Here is an 18,367-nt window from a genome sequence, read left to right as displayed (position 1 = left end):
GTGCTCTGAAAAGAACTCAACGTACAGCCATTATTGTTAAAATAGCTGGCAACAAAAGTAAGTACACCCAAAGTGATTACAGCTGTATGTCGCTTAACCTTGCAAAGCCACATGTCCTATTCACCATGTTTTTGTCTGCTTGACATGACCATACAAATTTTTGTATCTTGTATTAAAGCTGGTAAAATTTGGTGCTTTGAGTACAATTCTCTCATACTGATCACTGGATGTTCAACATGGTACCAAATAGTAAAAACTCGCTGAGGATTTGAGAATTAGAATCGTTGATCTCCACAAAGATGCCGAGGCAATAAGAAGATTGGTAACACCCTGAAGCGCAGTTACAGTACAGTGACCAGGGTCATACAGAGGTTTTCTCAGATGTGTTCCACTCAGAACAGGCCTCACAAAGGTCCATTAAAGAAGTCCTCGAGCTGTGCGTGAAGTGCAGAAAATGGCTTCAAAAAACAGATGTATGGAGTGTATATATATATATATATATATATATATATATATATATATATATATATATATATATATATACACACACACACACTGTATATATGACCTGTGAGGAACTGTGAATTCAGAAAAAATGTAAGAGTAAGAGATACCTCTAAAAGGATGTACGGTAGCGTTGTTATATCACCAGATCATTGGCTTACATTAAATTGTGAGTCATGAGAAGCTCTTGGCTGCTTAAACACTGCTGAGGCACTAAGCTCACATCAGCAATGTTGCGTACTCAAGTCCCATGAAACCTCACACAGGCTTTCCATCCTGTAAGCTGGCCTTAAAATACACCTTCTGTCCATTCTCTTTGCACCAGGGATGTGTACGTGTGTGTATGTGTGCGTGCATGCGGGGGGGCGTATATGGCAGCTAATGAAAGAGATCAGAAAAACTTCTGGAATAGTTGTGAGAAGTGGGTGGCTGGCTGGCTAGCTGCAGGGGATTAGAGAGATGAGTATAAAAGTGGATGATGAGAGACAGAAGAGAAAGAAGAAGAGAGACTGCGGGAGAAAAAAAAAAAAAACAGCTCAGGATTCAAACTCATCTTTGTTTTGCATCTCTGCACGTGGCCTCTGAGCAGGAAATCCAATCTTCTGAAAGGCTCACCGCTGTGAAACGAGGTAAGTGTCCAGGTTTTCTTTTCAGCACCGAGCCCAGTGGTGTTGCAAAAGAGGTTTGTTCTTCATGAGATGATATTTAATCTGGCTGACTAAGACAGCTACAAGACTGGAGAAAGAACAAAAGCACAGGAGCAAGACAAGAAAAAAAATTGGCAAGAGAAAATAGCTTGCATTTCTTGTGAAAAAGAAAGTACACCCTCTTCGAATTCTATGGTTTTACATATCATGACATAAAAAAAAAATCATCTAGACCTTAGCACAGCCTCAGATGAACACAATCACATGGTGTTATGTCATGTGTTGATCATCTGAGGTAGTACTTTTCCTAAATAATTTCATCATTTTCTTGTCATCGTGTATTTTATAAAATAAAGTTAAATTGGAGAAGCCATGTGTGAGGTAGACCCTTACTGCTGGAATTTAGAGGTTAAGTAGACGCCAGGTGCTGTTAATCACATGCCCTTGATGCCTTAAATGTTTTGGCTACAGTCTTTGACTTTTATCTAGTATTTCTTGTTATAAGATTACAACAAACTCAAGTACAACATTATATTATTAGATATTTTACACATTTAGACATTTTACTCGTGTCAAACTTGTTACATTGGTATTTGCTTATTTAGGCATTTATTTGTAGAAAGAAGCTCAATTATTGAGCATGTTGAGTACAAATTTTCAGGATTATTAATATTAATACTAGTACTAATAATTGTATATTTGTTTTTTGGAGCAGGGAGGAAACCACAGAACCCTGATGAAACCCCACATAAGCATTAAAAAAAACCCTGTACTGTAACCTGGACTCTTTCTTTTGGGGTCTTTATTATATTTGACCATGAAAGAACACCTGTGAAACAAGACACTAAAATGTGATGCTAAGTTTCATTGCACTTTTTCAATTACATTTCCATTTTATTCTCATCTGAAACAACTTCCAAAATAAAAAGCATGTGAAAGGCTTAAAAGGTCAGAAGCTGCACTTTGACTCTTCTGGGAACTCTGAAGCTTGAAAACATAACCTTTAAGCTACCATTACCCAGCATGCTTTGTGGTGAGAATCAGGGTTGCAGTTAGAGTCTGATAGATATGAACTCAGATAATGGCACCCTCCACAGTGTCAAGAGCTTTTTCTGAATTCACTTTCATTGAATGCAAGTCAAAAGTCATCTGCCTTGCAATCCCTTGCACAAAATTTAAATGAGAGATCTCAGGCTCAGTGGCCTACATTAGCTCATTGAGGTCAGGGGTTATGTAAACATACTATAAATAGCCTAGTTTTTAGAAATAGCCAGGCTCATTTGGAATTACAGCAACGGAGTCAGTCGAATGATTGCACCGTCTAATTTGTCAGGATCAGTAATTGACCTGATAAAGCAGTGTGGAGGAAATGAATTAGTGAGAGAAAGAGAGAGATTAAAACATCCAGAGGAACGATGAACCAGCGGAACCAGACAAATTTACCACTTAATTGATGGCGTCTGATGAGGAAGGACTCGGAAATCCTGCAGTGGATCGTTTGATGTGTCTCAGCCAAAAGCACATTACTTTTGATCCTGGCACTCTCGGCTTTTAGCCAAAGCCAATTACAACTAAAGCAGAAATCGAATCAATATTTATGCATTATAGCTAAACACTTGCGACTCGATTAAGGGCCAGATGTGGCTCTCTGGCGAAACTAGGATTCGATAGTCACCGTCATCTTGTTTGGAGCGCAGACCATTAAACCTTAGGCTAACAATATTTGAAGTTGTATCAAATATGATATCAATCTCTAGCATATTTTTGTATTTCATATCCTTAAATAAAGTAAATACATATAATGAATGCCCAAGCACAGACAGTTATGAAGGGACCCCCCCCAGGTCCAGGCAGAGGACATTCAGGACTTTCAAGAGCTAAGCACCGGGACCGGGACAAAAGGGTTTCGGAGATGACATCCCTGGAATGGAGGGCCTTGGCACAGGTAACAATCCTCTGTTTTTCACATTAATTCTATCTCTCCAAGGATGAGGAATTCTTTGGAATCATTATGTTACACATATTGTGCAGTGGTAATAGTAGTACCCAGCTAATATACACTTTACAAAACACTAACAAAACTTTATCGACAGTTTGCCGATCTCATTCTATTTGAAGTCCTATTCATTTTTAGTAATAGATTCTATTCTTTTGGAAAACATTTACTAGAAAAGTTTTTACGAGATTTTTCTAGAACTGATGTCAGACGAAACGGTCTGGTGTCAGAAATCATCCTAAAGCTGCTCAGTAGGGTCTTCATTAGATCTCGACCGATTATTCGGTTTTGAGAATTAGTCGGCACCAATAGTCGATTGCTGACACTTAGCAAAAATCCATACGTATAGTTTTTCCGGCTTCCGGTCCGCTGTCCTTACAAGAGCAGCCTCTAGAGGCAAATTGCTGATGCCACGTGCTGTTTGTTTATATACTAGATAGCGTGCTGCACGGAGAGCACTATATATTATTAATTAATTATAAAATTATATTTATTAATGAATATATTCATATGTATTTCCTTTAGCACATTTTCATGCTTCAGTAGTTTTTTATATTTCTAATAAAGCTCAGTACTATTTTACATGGAGTGTTCGTTCCATTTCCAATATCCATGTTAAGATTTCGGGTTGATTCATCGGTTTTCAGCAAGTACGATCCAACCGAGCTACAGGTATTGATAAAATTTAAGTTGGCATACGACAACATTCTGTACAAACTTGTGTGTCCATCAGTAGGGTGAACAGTTTGGTGTGAAGGTTAAATGTCCACATACCTTTGGTAATACAGTGTACTGTATGCATTTTTCTTTGTTGCTCTCTTCTCCAGATTTCACCGTGATTTGTCCATGGGAGGCTTACAGCAACATGGAAATAAGCAATCTGGCTGAATATGGAATTTTGTAGGTTTCTGCGTTGTCAGGTTTTCCTCATTCTCAACAGTGGCAACATGTCAAAAGAAAATATTTGAAGCTGGTACATTCTGGCAATTAACATCACTAAATTGCTCTAGAAGCTTTGTATCATTTCCAGATTCCTTCAAGGTTATTTTAGGAATTGGCATGTCCAAAAAGATTGCACACGAGAAAGTAAACGTGAGGAATCCCTCCAAGCTGGATCCTGAAACTCAATTGGTTCCTACATTATATGACTCTGTTACAGTGTCAAACACAATGCTGTTGTGCTTCAGCTTAGAATTTAGTTGTTTTACAGAAAATTATATTATAACAGAAACTAACAAGCAATTTGTTCCGTTCACTAAATGTGGTGAAACGGTCAGGGAACCATCCCCAGCCACTCTCAGTGCCGGTCCCAAGCCCGGATAAATTGGGGAGGGTTGCGTTAGGAAGGGCATCCAGCGTAAAAACATGTGCCAAATCAAACTTGCGGAGGATCCGCTGTGGCGACCCCTAACGGGAGAAGCCGAAAGAAAGTTTTTTACTAAATGTGGTGAAACGACTTTTTCCCTGTAATAAAAAAAGACAAAAAATGTCAGCACCAATGAAGTGACCCCTTATTTCTGTCCTCTCATCTCGCAAATCAGTTACACAACGGTATTAAGAAACATCATTCGCTCCAGTGCATACAGCTGGACCTGAAAGGAATCGCTGCAATCGTTTTTTCAGGAAAACCTATTTAACAACTGAAAAAACCCAGATTTAATCTTTTTTAGCCTAATAGTGTGCTCCCCGACTTCTAAACTTATTAGTAAACTTATTTTAATTGAAAAAGTGCATATCTTAAACAGCTTATTACTACATTCATGATGGTCACATGGCCATTGCAGCCTGTTCAGAATATTTTTTTGTTATGGTTAGGATTTTTATAGATTACAAAAGAACTAAAAAATAAGAAACACATGATAAACTGTGTGAGGAGCCTAGAAAAACCTTCCTTATATAACTGAACATGTTCTACACACTTACACCATACTATAAACGTTTTTGACGCCTGACCATAAAACTGGAAGATGTTCCACTAGATTTTGGAGTGTGCTTGTGAAGATTTGTGATCATTCAGCCTCAAGGGTGTGAGTATTCAGGTCAGGTATTCATGTCGGTGAGGAGGCCTGGGGTGCAGTCAGCGTTCCAGTTCATCCCAAAGGTGTTCTGTAGGGTTGAATTCAGAGCTCCATAGCAGGCCATTCAAGATCTTCCACTACAATCCTTTTAAACCAAATCCTCATGAAGCTGGCTTTGTGCACAGGAATACGGTCATGCTGGAACAGGGAAGAGTTCATGCTACAGCATCCAAAAACATCCGATTCAAAATGTGTGCTTCTGGAATATGAGTGGAACATGTGGGTGCAAAAGTCAGGTGTCCCAATACTTTTGTCCATATAGTATGATTAAGAACCAATCAATCTATCAATCTATCTATAAAATCAGTCATTAGCTACAATTTAGGATTGTGTTTTTTTGATTGTGTACCTTGAAAAAGTGCCATTCACCGTGTGAGAAAATCAAACTTAGCTAAAAAGCCTTCTTGGGGCATTTATTAAATTTGATTTTGTATATATCTTTTATGGGATATTCTGTGAAGCCGACTATAAAAATGAAATACAAATAAGTAGGTGCCATTTTGTTGGAATTTACAGTATGTATGATTAATGTAGTTGTGTGGACGTATGTTGCAGCCAGAAAACTCCTATTTTGCTTGAAACCTATAATGAGACATTTCACAATTCTCCTGAATGCTAGGGGAAAAAAAAAAAAAATATATATATATATATATTATATTATGATCGAACGACTAAATCCATATTCAAAATCAGCACTGGTGCAACTCGGAACACTCTTTTTGGTTCTGCACACAAAGAAATTTACCTAAAATGATTTAATCTTAAAATAAAATAAAAAGCATAAAAAAAACCAAGATGGCAGACTTGAATACTTGTAGCTGGAATGAAACTCGGCGCACTCGTTAAGCTCGATGATTTTTGCACCCCCAAAGACAAAAACCCAAACTCGTTTGTGCATATATTTTAAAAAAAGGAAAACAGTTTATATGGACATTCAGATACAAATTACATCACAAATGGCATCAGAGTATGCAGAGAGGAAGAGTTCAAACCGAAAACACACTCACATTGTAAACTAAAGGATAATATGCACAACATGTATTTATATAATAATGTGCAAAGATGGAAAGGAGATATAGGATAAGGATTGGGACGCCGCCCGAGATGGCAGCTCGTTTCATTCCCACCCTGTACTGTACAGCTGGACGGTATTTAGTATAAACCTGTGCTCTATAAGAAGATCCAACAAATCTAGACTCGCACGCCCTTCGCCTTTTATTTTTTGGACTTTCCGGATATTTCTAATCAGATGCACAAATTCCTGTCTTGTTTCAAGCGCACGATGGAATTCGTTAATAAACATCACTGGACTATGATGACGCTAATCCTGTGATTTTGGAGTACTGTTTAAACAGTAGTCCATCAGTCACTAGAAAACATAGGAGGGCTACAAAAAATGTAAAAATCCATCCTAATTTATCTGAAGTTCTCAAAAAGTGGGGAAAAAAGAAAAGGAAAAAAAAAGGCATGAGGGGGGAATGAAGGCTTGAACGCAGCTAGTGATGTCTTAAATCTTCTTGATAACACTGAGAAACGTAGTGCATAGGCTGCAAAGTACCTAATTGACAGCGAAAATACACAAAAAAAAAAAAAAAAAAAAAAAAAAAAAAAAAGTTAACACCCTTCCATCTCAATGAGGTTTCTGAGAGAGGAGGGATTAAAACTGCTTAAATCTTAATACAAGTTCCACTTCCAGGACTTGGAAAGAGTGGAATATAATAATTCGACCTCTACATGGCATGAACACAAAACGGAAAAAAAAAAGAAAAAAAAAAAGAAAAAAAAAATGTAATTAAATTAAAAAAACAAACAAACAAAAAAAAAAACGCTTACAATGCTTAAAATGTTTGCTATTCTTTACCTACAGTGTAAGTGTTGAGTTGATAAGCAACACGGCTGAATTTTTTTCCCCCCTTCCTCAAATGGGTGAATCCAGAACACGATTAATACCTAGTAGCTCAGGTTTCATGCTTTTTTTTTCCAACATTCCAGCACGGAAGTACTGATACACGACTCGGGAATAAAAAATTAAGCACGTACACCGATTAAAAAAAAAAACTGGACCACAGAAGAACCTGCTTAATATTCCACTGATCCACTGGTTTTGCTAATAAATTACGGCGGAAACTGGATGGCAATGGCACAGCAGACAAAAAAAAAAAAAAAAAAAAGAAAAAGAAAAAAGAAACTCGTTTTCAAACCGTTTTTCAAATGCACTTCAAAAAAAAAAAGAAATTCAAAAAAAAAAAATTCAAAAAAAAAAAAAAAATTAACAGTAAAATATATTGAAACAAAAATAAAACAAGGCAAACAACAGAAATTACCATAGGCTCACACGTATACCAAAAAACAAACAAAACAAAAATGTGCTTCACGAAATCTTTGGAACCAAAATTCATAAGACATAATATCAATATTCAGATAAGAGTAAATACATGTAAAGAAGCGAGAGAAAAAAATAGCATGTCGTTTAGCGTTTGTTTGTTTTAAAACATCCAAAGTTTTCACTTGCTGCGCACCCTGTCGTGAAATGACGCAAGTTGCATATATGACAACAGGACTCTTGTAAAAAGGGCACGACGTCGCCCAAAATAATCCAATGAGGGCCATAACAAAACATAAAAAATTCTTAGTGTGCGTTTCTTTCTTTTTCTGATCAGAATAGTGTGTAGTGTTACATTACTCATGATAATTTCACGATTTTAACCTCCACGTTTCGATAGGAGTCGACAGGGACGGCGAGATAAAGAAATTGCCTAATAATAATAATTATAACAATAATAATGAAGTTTGGTAACTTTTGTGTTCTAATCTAGTTTATTTGCATATCGTCACTATTCAATTTTTAAAGGTACGTCTTTTTTTCCGAAAAGACCTCAAAAGCAGGAGGTAATTTTTTAAACACACACACACACACACACACACACACCAAAAAAAAAAAAAAAAAAAAAAAAAGTTCTAAGCAAGGTTTTTCTGTATGTTATTTTATGACACATCGTCCCGTATGTGTGCGGAAAACGTCCGATCCGTAACAGTTGTTGGTTTCGTTTCTTTCTTCCTTTTTTTTTTTTTTTTTTTTTTTTACATCCCCGGCCCTTTCTTTCCATTTAAGGAATGAAGGGGAAAAAACAAACAACAAAAAAAAAAAAAAAACAACAAAAAAAAAAAAACAACAACACTTCGAACAATCGTGTCCGTCCATGCCACGTTTTCTCAGTTCCTTTACTAAAGCACGTGCGGATTCTGTTTGTCTGTGGCTCGTGTGGTCCGTGTCGTCTTCCTGTCAGTGTGGTGGTGGATTGGGGCCAGGCTTCTTTGAGAAGGTTTAAGGAGGAGGATGTAGTGTGATACTCTGTGTACAAACTTTGTCCGTTGTAGTCCAGACACTCTGTGCACATGGAGTTTGTCGGCTGCTAGAACCGTTCCTCTAGAGCCATTACTGCATGCATATGTGCAGAGAAACGTGCCAAAAGTAGGAAGGAAAGAATTTTTTTTTCCCCTCAGTCGTGCAATTCCTCAGTCAGCGTCTCACTCGACATGTAAAGTTATTTTTAGGTATGTGATTTCATATGATTTTTTTTTAAAACCCATGTTGTAGTGATGTACTTTCCTTTCTCAAGTATTTATTCTTTAAACTGTGTGTTTTCAGGGGGGGTTTGTCCACAAAAAAGGACTTGTGTGCTCCTAAAGACTGGCTGTTGGTAAAAGATTGGGCGAAGTCTGGGTGGAGCTGAGAGGTTTCGGGTTCGAGTTTAATAGGGAGAAAACCTGCTGTATCCGCCCCTATAGAGGGTAGCCTGAAAGAAAAGAAAAGAAAAGAAAAAGAAAAGAAAAGAAAAGAAAAGAAAAGAAAAGAAAAGAAAAGAAAAGAAAAGAAAAGAAAAGAAAAGAAAAGAAAAGAAAAGAAAAGAAAAGAAAAGAAAAGAAAAGAAAAGAAAAGAAAAGAAAAGAAAAGAAAAGAAAAGAAAGAAAAAGAAAAAGGAAAGAGAGAAAGAAAAAGAAAAAGGAAGGAAAGAAAGAAAAAAGAAAAGGAAGGAAAGAAAAGAAAAGAAAAGAAAAGAAAAGAAAAGAAAAGAAAGAGAAGAAAAAAATGGTTAGCACAGTTCCAGAAAGTCAAATTTCATATATTCCTTAAATGTGATGAACAGACAGCGTGTAAACGAGTGTTAATAATAAACAGACATCACTGTATGAATCACAGACTTTCAATTTCCCGATTTATCCGTTAAAGAGAAATCAGGGGGGCATTTTCTTACAAATTATAAGTATTCCTTTTTTATATATATATTTTTTCGCCCTGGTGCTTGGAGATTTCCACTGTTCACTTATTAAATCCTTTTCACAAACTTTGTGATTTTAACATTTAACATCTGCAATGCAGTGGTACCAACATCACACCCTGATAGAAATCATTACACAATCACTCTAAGCATGTAGGACAAAAATATACAAATGAAAAGAAGAGAGAAGGAAATGAAGAAATTAAGGAAGAAAGAATACTGAAAAATAAATGAAGCAAGGAAGGACGAAAGGAAGTTGAGAAATGAATGAAAGAGGAAAACTGAAAGGTAGGAAGGAATGAAACTGAGATCGAAGGTAAAGGAGAAAGGGTGGAAATCAAGAAATAAATGAAGGAAAGATGAAAACCGATAAAGGTAGGAATTAAGAAAAGAATTAAGTAAGGGAGGAAGAAAGGAAGGAAGGAAACAGAAATAAATGGAGGAAAAAGGAAACTGAGAAGTGCAGTAAAGAAACACACAACCAAGGCAGCTGACAGAAATGGGGTTCGAGTGTGAAAGACTAGAAATCATTACTGTAAGAAAGAGAGGAAGAGGGTGGGGCTTCTTAGTTGTCTGTCCATATTAGAGAGTTCAAAACTGTCAATCATCAGAAAAGATTGGGAAGACGACTGATCTGTATTTTTAAGTGTTTGCTCCTATTGAACTTGTGAGCCCCAATTTAAAAGAACAAACAAACAAACACCTTTCTACACAAAATGCATTAGGTGTCTATAGGACTTGTCCCTAGCAGATGAAAGCATTACGACATGTTCTCTACGTAATGCTTCATGCGAATGAAATGGAAGAGCGAGCTGTACCATTGCTCCCACTCCGTAAGCGGCAGCCGTGGGGGCTGCTAGTGCTGTAGCGTAGGGATCTGCTGCGTACACACGGCCATAACTGAAATACAACGAGAAGAAAATTTTATTTTTTTTTTACAAACTTTGCAAGCAGTGGGTGTAAACAGGGCTGAAACAGCTGTACAGATGCTAACCTGTCGCTATAGGCTGCTGCGGCGGCGGCGGCTGCTGCTGCTGTAGGACCTGCTACGGCGGTGGGCTGGGCGTAGCGATACGCCGCATAACCACCCTAAAGACAAAAAGAGAGAAAGAGAGAAAGAGGGAGGGAGGGAGAGAATATTATATAGTTCAGATCAAGTCCAAGTTGCACCTATAGTAGCTTTAATAGTCTAGCTTGGTAGAAGGAACACATTAAGCATTAGGCATGATACAATATCAAATAACAAGCAAACTGCCATTAATGATCAGATGCAAACCACATTCTGAGAACAGAGCTGAATTTGGCTGTTTTAGCTGTGAGTGTGTCTCTTCCTCACTGGCAAATCACGGCCGTGGGATTTACCTCAAAAACTCGATTAACGTCATGCCAAAAATAAGACGAACAAGCAAACACCATGTTGACTTTTTTTTTTTTTTTTTGGTTGTTTTTTTTTGTCGATGAGGAAGACACAAACTGAGATCAGTTGTAATTACGTGTGCAGCCTGAGTACCACATCTCACCCTCCCCATACCCCCAATGCACACACCACACAACCCAGGGTGAGGCAAGTCATTTCACTGGTGCCAGTACACACACAGACTGTCAGAAACAGTGAGATTAAGGGTAACGTTCATTCACACTCGTGGCACCACAACCACACAGACAGACAGACATACAGACAAGTAGACAGACGGACAGACACGCATACAGACAGCATGCACCCCAAACTGAACAAAAAAAGAAAAAAATAAACAAGCGATTTCTGCCAATCACACCACTGCATTCTACCCTAGAGCCAATCAAGTAATACTCCCACATTCCACCACACACCTGCAGGGAGGGTGGGCGAGAGCAGGGGTACAGGGAGAGAGAGAGAGAGAGGAAAAGAAAGAGGAAAGAAGGAAACCAAATAAGACAGAATGTAAGAATCAAAGTAAAAATAAAAAAGAAAGAAAAAAGAAAGATTACGAAATAAACGGAAAAATAACTGGGGAAAGAAAGGGGACAGGAAAGACAAATGGAAAAAAATTCTTAAGCAATAAAAAAGATAACTAGGTAGATAGAAATAAACAGTCTGATAAACTAGAAGTAAGTGTGACAAGATCGTAAGAAAGGAATTATTAAAGACAAGAAAAAATGAAAGAAGGTAAACAAAGAAGGGTCAACAAATGTGAGAGAAAGAGGTTAGAAAATAAACAGGAAATAGAGAGAAGGAAAAAGGGGTGTAAAAGAAAGAAAAGAAGATTGAGAGAGGAAGGGGGGGGGGGGGGGGTATGGGGAGGTGAGAGCAGGTATCTAAGGGCGGTAAGTGTGCCTGCATGCCAACACTGCTCCAGTCAGCATGCCACAGTGAGACAGAGATACGGGGAGATTCTGGGAAGGGGTCAGAATCACAAGATCATTTCTTTACAGCTAAATAACTAAAAGCACTGGGGACCCAGATCGGATTTCGGCTGGAAAACTCCACACGTCTGGGAAAAATGGAGATTTGGAAATGGAGCTAGAGTGGGATTGAGTGGGAAACACGTTATTAGGCATGTGCTGATAATCGCTTGTACTTTCTGGAAGACACAAAATCAAGTCTACAGAGATTGGTGTATATTAATAAATACAAAAAGCGAAGGAATCAGCTTTTTCCTGACTGGCATATTGTGTGTGTATATATAAAGTTTTGAACCAATTCACCGGTTTCACCAATTAATCGGCACCGATATTCGATTGCTAGAACTATCGGCAAAAAATCCATACTGGTAGTTTTTCCGGCTTCAGTTCGACAGTCCTCACAAGAGTGGCCTCTAGAGGCGAATCACTGACACCACATGTTTTGTTATTTTAATTATATTTTATTATTTATAATTTATTATCTAATTATATTTATTAATACATTTATATTTTTTCCTTTAGCACATTTTCATAATTGAGCATGTTTTTATTTTTGTTAACTTCAGTACTTGTACAGTACGTGTTACGTATGTTTTTTTAAAAAAAACTATTGGTCGATTTATTAGTTATCTGCAATCCAACCTAACTATTGGTATCGGTTTTTATACCTGATAGATATAAAGATTCATCAGCCTGAAAAATGAATGACGGTAGAACAAATGCTAATATATAATGACTATGTGGGAACACGACAAAACAATAGGACCCAACCTAGAGCACGTTCCACACCATTAACCGTAAATATAAATGGACCAAAAAACAAAACAAAAAACAAAAACTATTTTGGAATAAAATGTAGAAGAATAAAAACACTTCAGGGCGTACTGTTATTGGCAACTCAATCGTTTCCTATTTACTATTTTAACAAATGGTCAGCTAGGGAATAGTCATGTGACCTGGCATAATAGCTCATTTATGATCTCGATGTCAATTGATTATGAAGTAACAGATATAAAAATGACACATGAACAATGAGCTAGCTATTATGGCATACAGAGAGGGTCCTGAATATGATTCAGCTCAGTAAGTTTCAGTAAAGTACAATTCGGTTCATTGTGATGTAGTTCAGGAAGACCTGGAACCAATTTAGTACGATTCAGTTCAGTAGGATTCAATTCAGTATATTTTGGTTCACATTGTAATGCGATGTGGTTCTGTGCAAAGTATAATGGCCAATGCATTAAATATTTTTTATACCAAATAGTAATAAATGGTAAATATTTGACAAATTAATATTAAATAAATATATAAAAATAAATATATATATATATATATATATATATACACAAATATATCGGCACATGCCTTTTTTTTTATACATTTATTTTAAATACCACCACATTTGCTTGTTTATTCCTTCGAACAGAAAGTTTTTTCTCTCTCACGTGAGTGGAAAGGCAGCAGAAAATCAATTCTTATGCTGGATCATTTTCTCCCCCTTCCCTTCACCCATGTCAGATTGCAGTGAGTTAGTAGGGAAACAGAAACGCATTAACAATCTCAAACAATCAATATGTCAAACAAATTTATTAATTGATAAATCAGTCAGTCAGAACGAGAGATGCACACTATCCATCAGAGAAACCCTACCTGCGGCAATCTGCTACTAACCACAGAGTCCTGAAACACTATTCTACGGGGAGAACAGAAAGAGCTATCGTCAACCTGGACACACACACACTCATACACACACACACACACACACAGGCAGGCGCTCAGTCACTCGCTCTCTGTCATACGTACACACAAATACACAGAGACGCTCAGGTTCATGCCGCTCTCGCACACACGCATGGAGCCATCCATTCGTCGACCTGCAGTTTGACCTTGATGGGATTTTGAAGGTCAGATTTATATGTTCAATAAACGATTGAGCTTGCTTGTGTCGATGGACTGGCCGAACGACTCGTGAATAACAATTTAGGAGGAAAAACTGCCGATCTGCTGTCATTCCGAATTAGATGACTCCATGCTGCTCGCCGTCACACATCCTGCAAACCACTCTGACTCAGAGTGAAGGAGAAAGAGAAGAGGATGAGGAGAAAAAAAGAGGAGAGAGAGAGAGAGAGGGAGCGATACTTACATAGAGGTCTGCGGGCCCATAGAAACCATCCTGGTACACCACGCTGGGAGAGAAAGAGAGATAGAGAGATGGAGAGAGAGAGAGAGAGACAGAAAGAGAGGGAGTGCGAGATTTGGAAAGAAGAAGAAACAAGGGGTGGGAGGGAGAGAGAGGGGGCAAAAAGAAAAGCAAGGACAAGAAAAGGCAAGAAAGATGAAAGGATGAGAAGAGCAGAAAGAAAAGCAAAATGTGTAGAGAGTGCCACAGAGTGGCCGTGTCAGGAGAGGCAGAAGATGAATGGAAAAGAAAAACAAACAATGTTGGAGAGAGGGTGGGAGGAAGGGGAGAGAAAGAAAGAAAGAAAGAAAGAAAGAAAGAAAGAGAGAGAGAGAGAGAGAGAGAGAGAGAGAGAGAGAGAGAGAGAGAGAAAGAAAGAGAAAGAGGTGAGGAAATTAGTACACACACATGCAGTGCACAGTGAAAATGCCGCTTTCATCGGGTCGGGTTGTAACCGATCGTTAAAGATGCTACTCTAAAACACAGCACTGAGCTGGAAAAGCTAATTAAATGAGAATAGCGATGAAAGTGGCATTTTTGGTGTCATTTCAGTGATCGGCATTTGGATTGAATTTTGTAAAAAGCACAGCACCCCAAAAAAAAATAACACATGCGACATGCACAAATCAACAGAGTGCAAGTACAGGAATAAAACAATAAAAATATAAACCTGAATTAATCCGTATTATTAGCGGTTTAGCGAATACACAGTCCGGTTAAAAGTCCCTGAACGATTGTACCTCAAATGTAACTGCTATTTTTTTACTTCGGTCTTACTCCAAAGCTATGAGGCAACGTTTTTCCATAAATACCGAAATTGAATCCATTAATACCAAAAGGAGGTCATGAAGTTTTGCACATTTAGAGTTTAGAGTCACGATAAATATTTACGACAAGTGACTCCGCATCCTACATTCGCACTGACAAACTAACTGTGCGTAATTGTGGGAGTGGCCTATCCAGCACAATAGCTATATGGTATGATGTATGTTATTGATGAATGGAATGGCCTGCCCAGTCTCCTCGCCTAATCCTATTGAACTGGATCGCAACATCAGAAAAAAATCTTTAACTAGTGAAGAACACCTTTTACAAGTGGCATGGCAAAGAATTTCCACTGAATATTTGGGGGAAACAAACTGTCCAGATGCCATAAGTGTGTAAAACTGTTATCCTTGATAAGGGAGGGATTTTTTAATGGAAATAAAGTGTAATATCTGTACATTTATATATATTAGTTTGGTCAACGTAAATCTCAAAACCGCTAAAAGATGTTTGTTGCATATAAACAAAAAGGAACATGCACGTGTCTCTCAAAAACCATCTAGACTAGGGGCTTCCAAATTTTAACAGGGACTGTACATGCCTACTAAAGTTAACTAGTTAGGCACAAATGAAAGCAATGCATTAATCAGTGGCTGTTTGATTTACTTAGTAGTAGACCTGTTAGCAACACAAGCTAGCTGTAGCATCAAAGGCACCAGCGATCTCTGCGACTCCCAGCTTTATTTGTTCATGTCTCTAGACATGTTTATTAAGAGGACAAGCTAAAACCACATTCTACTTTTTATTTGCATCAAACTGCACATTCCAAACTGGAAAAAAAATCTAAGACCACATGAAACATATGGCTGGTCTGAGGACTCATCGGTGCTAATTTTTTAGCTAGCTTGTCAAAGCTAATTTACATACAATTCAGAAAATCCGCTGCTGGACTTGTGGCTTTGTGTCGTTCACATACATATGAAATTTATTGAACTTGTTAGTATGAACATAGAGATACCTGTTAAATGCGTTCACCTCAGAGCTCCAGGACTAAACCAAAGAAACTATTAGCCTCGAAATGTTGCGGCTAATCAGCTAGATTTGAGGTAATTAAGAAATTGTGTACGTTTTTTTGTTAAAGGTTTCCTTCAATTTGTTTTTACAAGTCTAAGTTGTGTTGTTCGATGTAACTACGAAGTGTTAGAATTTCCTGTACAGCACAATCTTTATCCTGTAACACACCTCATTCAGCTAATGAAGCATTTAGAGTGTGTGTTAAACAGTGAGGTTTTAACTGTTAAAGTTGAAAAGATAGTGTGTGACTGTGTGTGTGTGTTTGTGTGTGTCTTACCCTGGGTATGCTGGAATCGCGGGCTGCGGTATGGCTGCACGCACAGCACCGTAAACGGGCCGGCCGCGACCCCGCAGGTGGGCTCCCCTGAAGGTGGCGGCTGTAGTGGCTGCTGCCGCTGCAGCTGCTGTGGGATACGGAAACCCTGGAACTGCAAGACAGGAAGTGAAAGCGTTTAATAGACAAGCAAATAATCTACAAGAGTGCATCGATTGCATATATATTGTGTATAAATTAGAAAGAAAAAAAAGCAGTCATTTTAAATGTGGCGTACTGAGTCAAGTCTGATCCTCACAAGACCGTTCATGACGAAGGACATCCACAGCACTCCCTTCAGCCATTTACAGGGTCTGACATTTGCTTTTATTTATGTTTTGCTCTTTATGTCTTTATGATCACGTCAGCAGTTCACGAGTACAAATCGAGTGTATCCACTAATGCAAAAATGAACTTCCCCCTATTCAATTTATTTTTATTTTACGTTTATTTCTATAGCGCTTTTTACATTGGACATTGTCTCAATGCAACTTTACAGAATGTAAGAATTATAGCACAAAAGTCTTAGATTTAAATGTATGTGTATTTATCCAAGATGAGCAGCCTGGGGCGACTGTGGCAAGGAAAAAAAAAAACCTCCCTCAGATAGTATTAGGAAGAAACCTTGAGAGGAACCAGACTCAAAAGGGGAACCCATCCTCATTTGGGTGACACCAAGGGTGCGATTACAAATCATTTAAACATTACAAACACCAGAGAGTGAGAAATATTATGAGTACCAGAGTGTGTGATGAGTAATGTCCTTTCTACAGTTTTATACAGACAGTTGGAGTTGTGTAACCAGGTGCTCTTGAGCGATTAGCTCAACATATGAGATCATTATAGATTCAACACCAACTTTTCCATGCCAGAGCTTTAAATGTTCAAAGATAGAGAAGCAGCATGTGTAAAATGTTACTTTAAATCTTGTCTAACCTCTTAATCTCTTTTCCCCTATAGAGAAAGCAAAAGCTAAACATCTACCACATTTTAGATGATTTAATACGCTGCACTGGGATGAAGAGGAAGGACGAGAATGTGACTTCGACGAGCGCCTAGTATAGAAATAATAGTAAGACGCAGCAAGAGCTGGATAGATAACATGCAATTAGAAAGCACATACTCAACACCTCACCTGCGTAGAGTTCCGGCCCATACATAGCACCCACCATGGGGCTCAGCTTCCAACCAGCTACTAGGGACAAGGGGAAAGGGGAAAGACAATAAAAAGAAGAAAGACTTTTGCTTTGAAATGTGGTTTCATTTATAAAAACAGCATTCACCCTATTATCATAATGAAGTATCTTAAGCTCATTTAAAAAAAAAAAAAAAAAAAAGAAATCCCATTAGACCCCTATAGCCAGGGGTCCAGGAGAGTATACACAGCCATGCAGTATTAGAGGGAGGGATAGCATACTTCTTCCTCCATCAATCACAGCAACACCAAATAATCACTCTTCCAAATAAGGTGAAAACTGGCTAATGAACATAATTGGGAGGTTCAATCAAATTTAAAAGCCAATGTGAAGCCCAAACATTGTTTTAATGTTTTAGTGAAATGGATGGGGGGCTTAACTTATAGATAACCATCAAAAAAACAAAAAACAAAAAAAAAAACAAAGCAAAAAAAATTGAAGGTCAATACCAGTCAATTGAACAGCAATGCTTTAGTAAAACCCCCTATACTAAGAAATGCCTTCCTATCTGGAGTGCTTGCTTAAGCTCTGCACGCAAAAATACAGAGCAATACATTATTGGTGTTCCAATGGCCAATATAATGATCAGAGTCCTGATATGGCAGCACGAGAGGCTTTAAGAAGTAAGGCTACTATAAAGGGATCCAGAAGGGGCAATATTGTTAATATAACCCCCCCCTCCAGAAATAAACCACAAGTCATGGTAATTTCGTGTGTATACGTGAGCACCTCCAGCATTACACACATTAATTAGCATGTTGTGGTCTGTGTGTGTGTTTGCGTCTGTACTTTACCATAAGGCAGAGCACTGAGTCCCTCTCCGTTAGCGTATGGACTGACGAGCTTCTTATTGGTCATCACTCGAGCTGTAGCGTTGTTCACCTGGCCCCGACAGACAGAAAAAAACAGCTCAGTGCGACCACTCGGATCCGGCTTCAGAGCAAGCATAACAT

The 18,367-nt window shown here is 38.1% G+C and overlaps 1 protein-coding gene across 4 annotated transcripts in view; it reads right to left on the bottom strand.

Annotated features, from left to right (window-relative positions):
- Nucleotides 1–6,110: 6,110 nt before the first annotated feature.
- The window catches only part of rbfox2 (RNA binding fox-1 homolog 2), a 53,218-nt gene continuing 40,961 nt past the window's right edge, over nucleotides 6,111–18,367 (bottom strand). The window contains exons 7-13 of one of the 4 annotated variants that reach the window (XM_046853888.1): nucleotides 18,209–18,296; nucleotides 17,354–17,413; nucleotides 16,183–16,333; nucleotides 13,538–13,580; nucleotides 10,500–10,594; nucleotides 10,324–10,405; nucleotides 6,111–9,022 (exon numbers count right to left, since the gene is read on the bottom strand). In XM_046853888.1, coding sequence (XP_046709844.1) covers nucleotides 8,978–9,022; nucleotides 10,324–10,405; nucleotides 10,500–10,594; nucleotides 13,538–13,580; nucleotides 16,183–16,333; nucleotides 17,354–17,413; nucleotides 18,209–18,296 — 564 coding nt within the window. In that variant the 3' untranslated portion in view covers nucleotides 6,111–8,977. Of the gene's footprint in view, nucleotides 9,023–10,323; nucleotides 10,406–10,499; nucleotides 10,595–13,537; nucleotides 13,581–14,030; nucleotides 14,074–16,182; nucleotides 16,334–17,353; nucleotides 17,414–18,208; nucleotides 18,297–18,367 lie in introns of those variants that run through there. The other 3 variants (XM_046853881.1, XM_046853896.1, XR_006926473.1) reach the window with 3 other exon arrangements.

This window comes from Silurus meridionalis, chromosome 1, assembly GCF_014805685.1.
Source record: "Silurus meridionalis isolate SWU-2019-XX chromosome 1, ASM1480568v1, whole genome shotgun sequence".
In the NCBI taxonomy this organism is placed as follows: Eukaryota; Metazoa; Chordata; class Actinopteri; order Siluriformes; family Siluridae; genus Silurus; species Silurus meridionalis.
The sequence above is the reverse complement of the archived record's forward strand: the minus strand, read 5'-3'. Positions and strand labels throughout refer to the sequence as shown.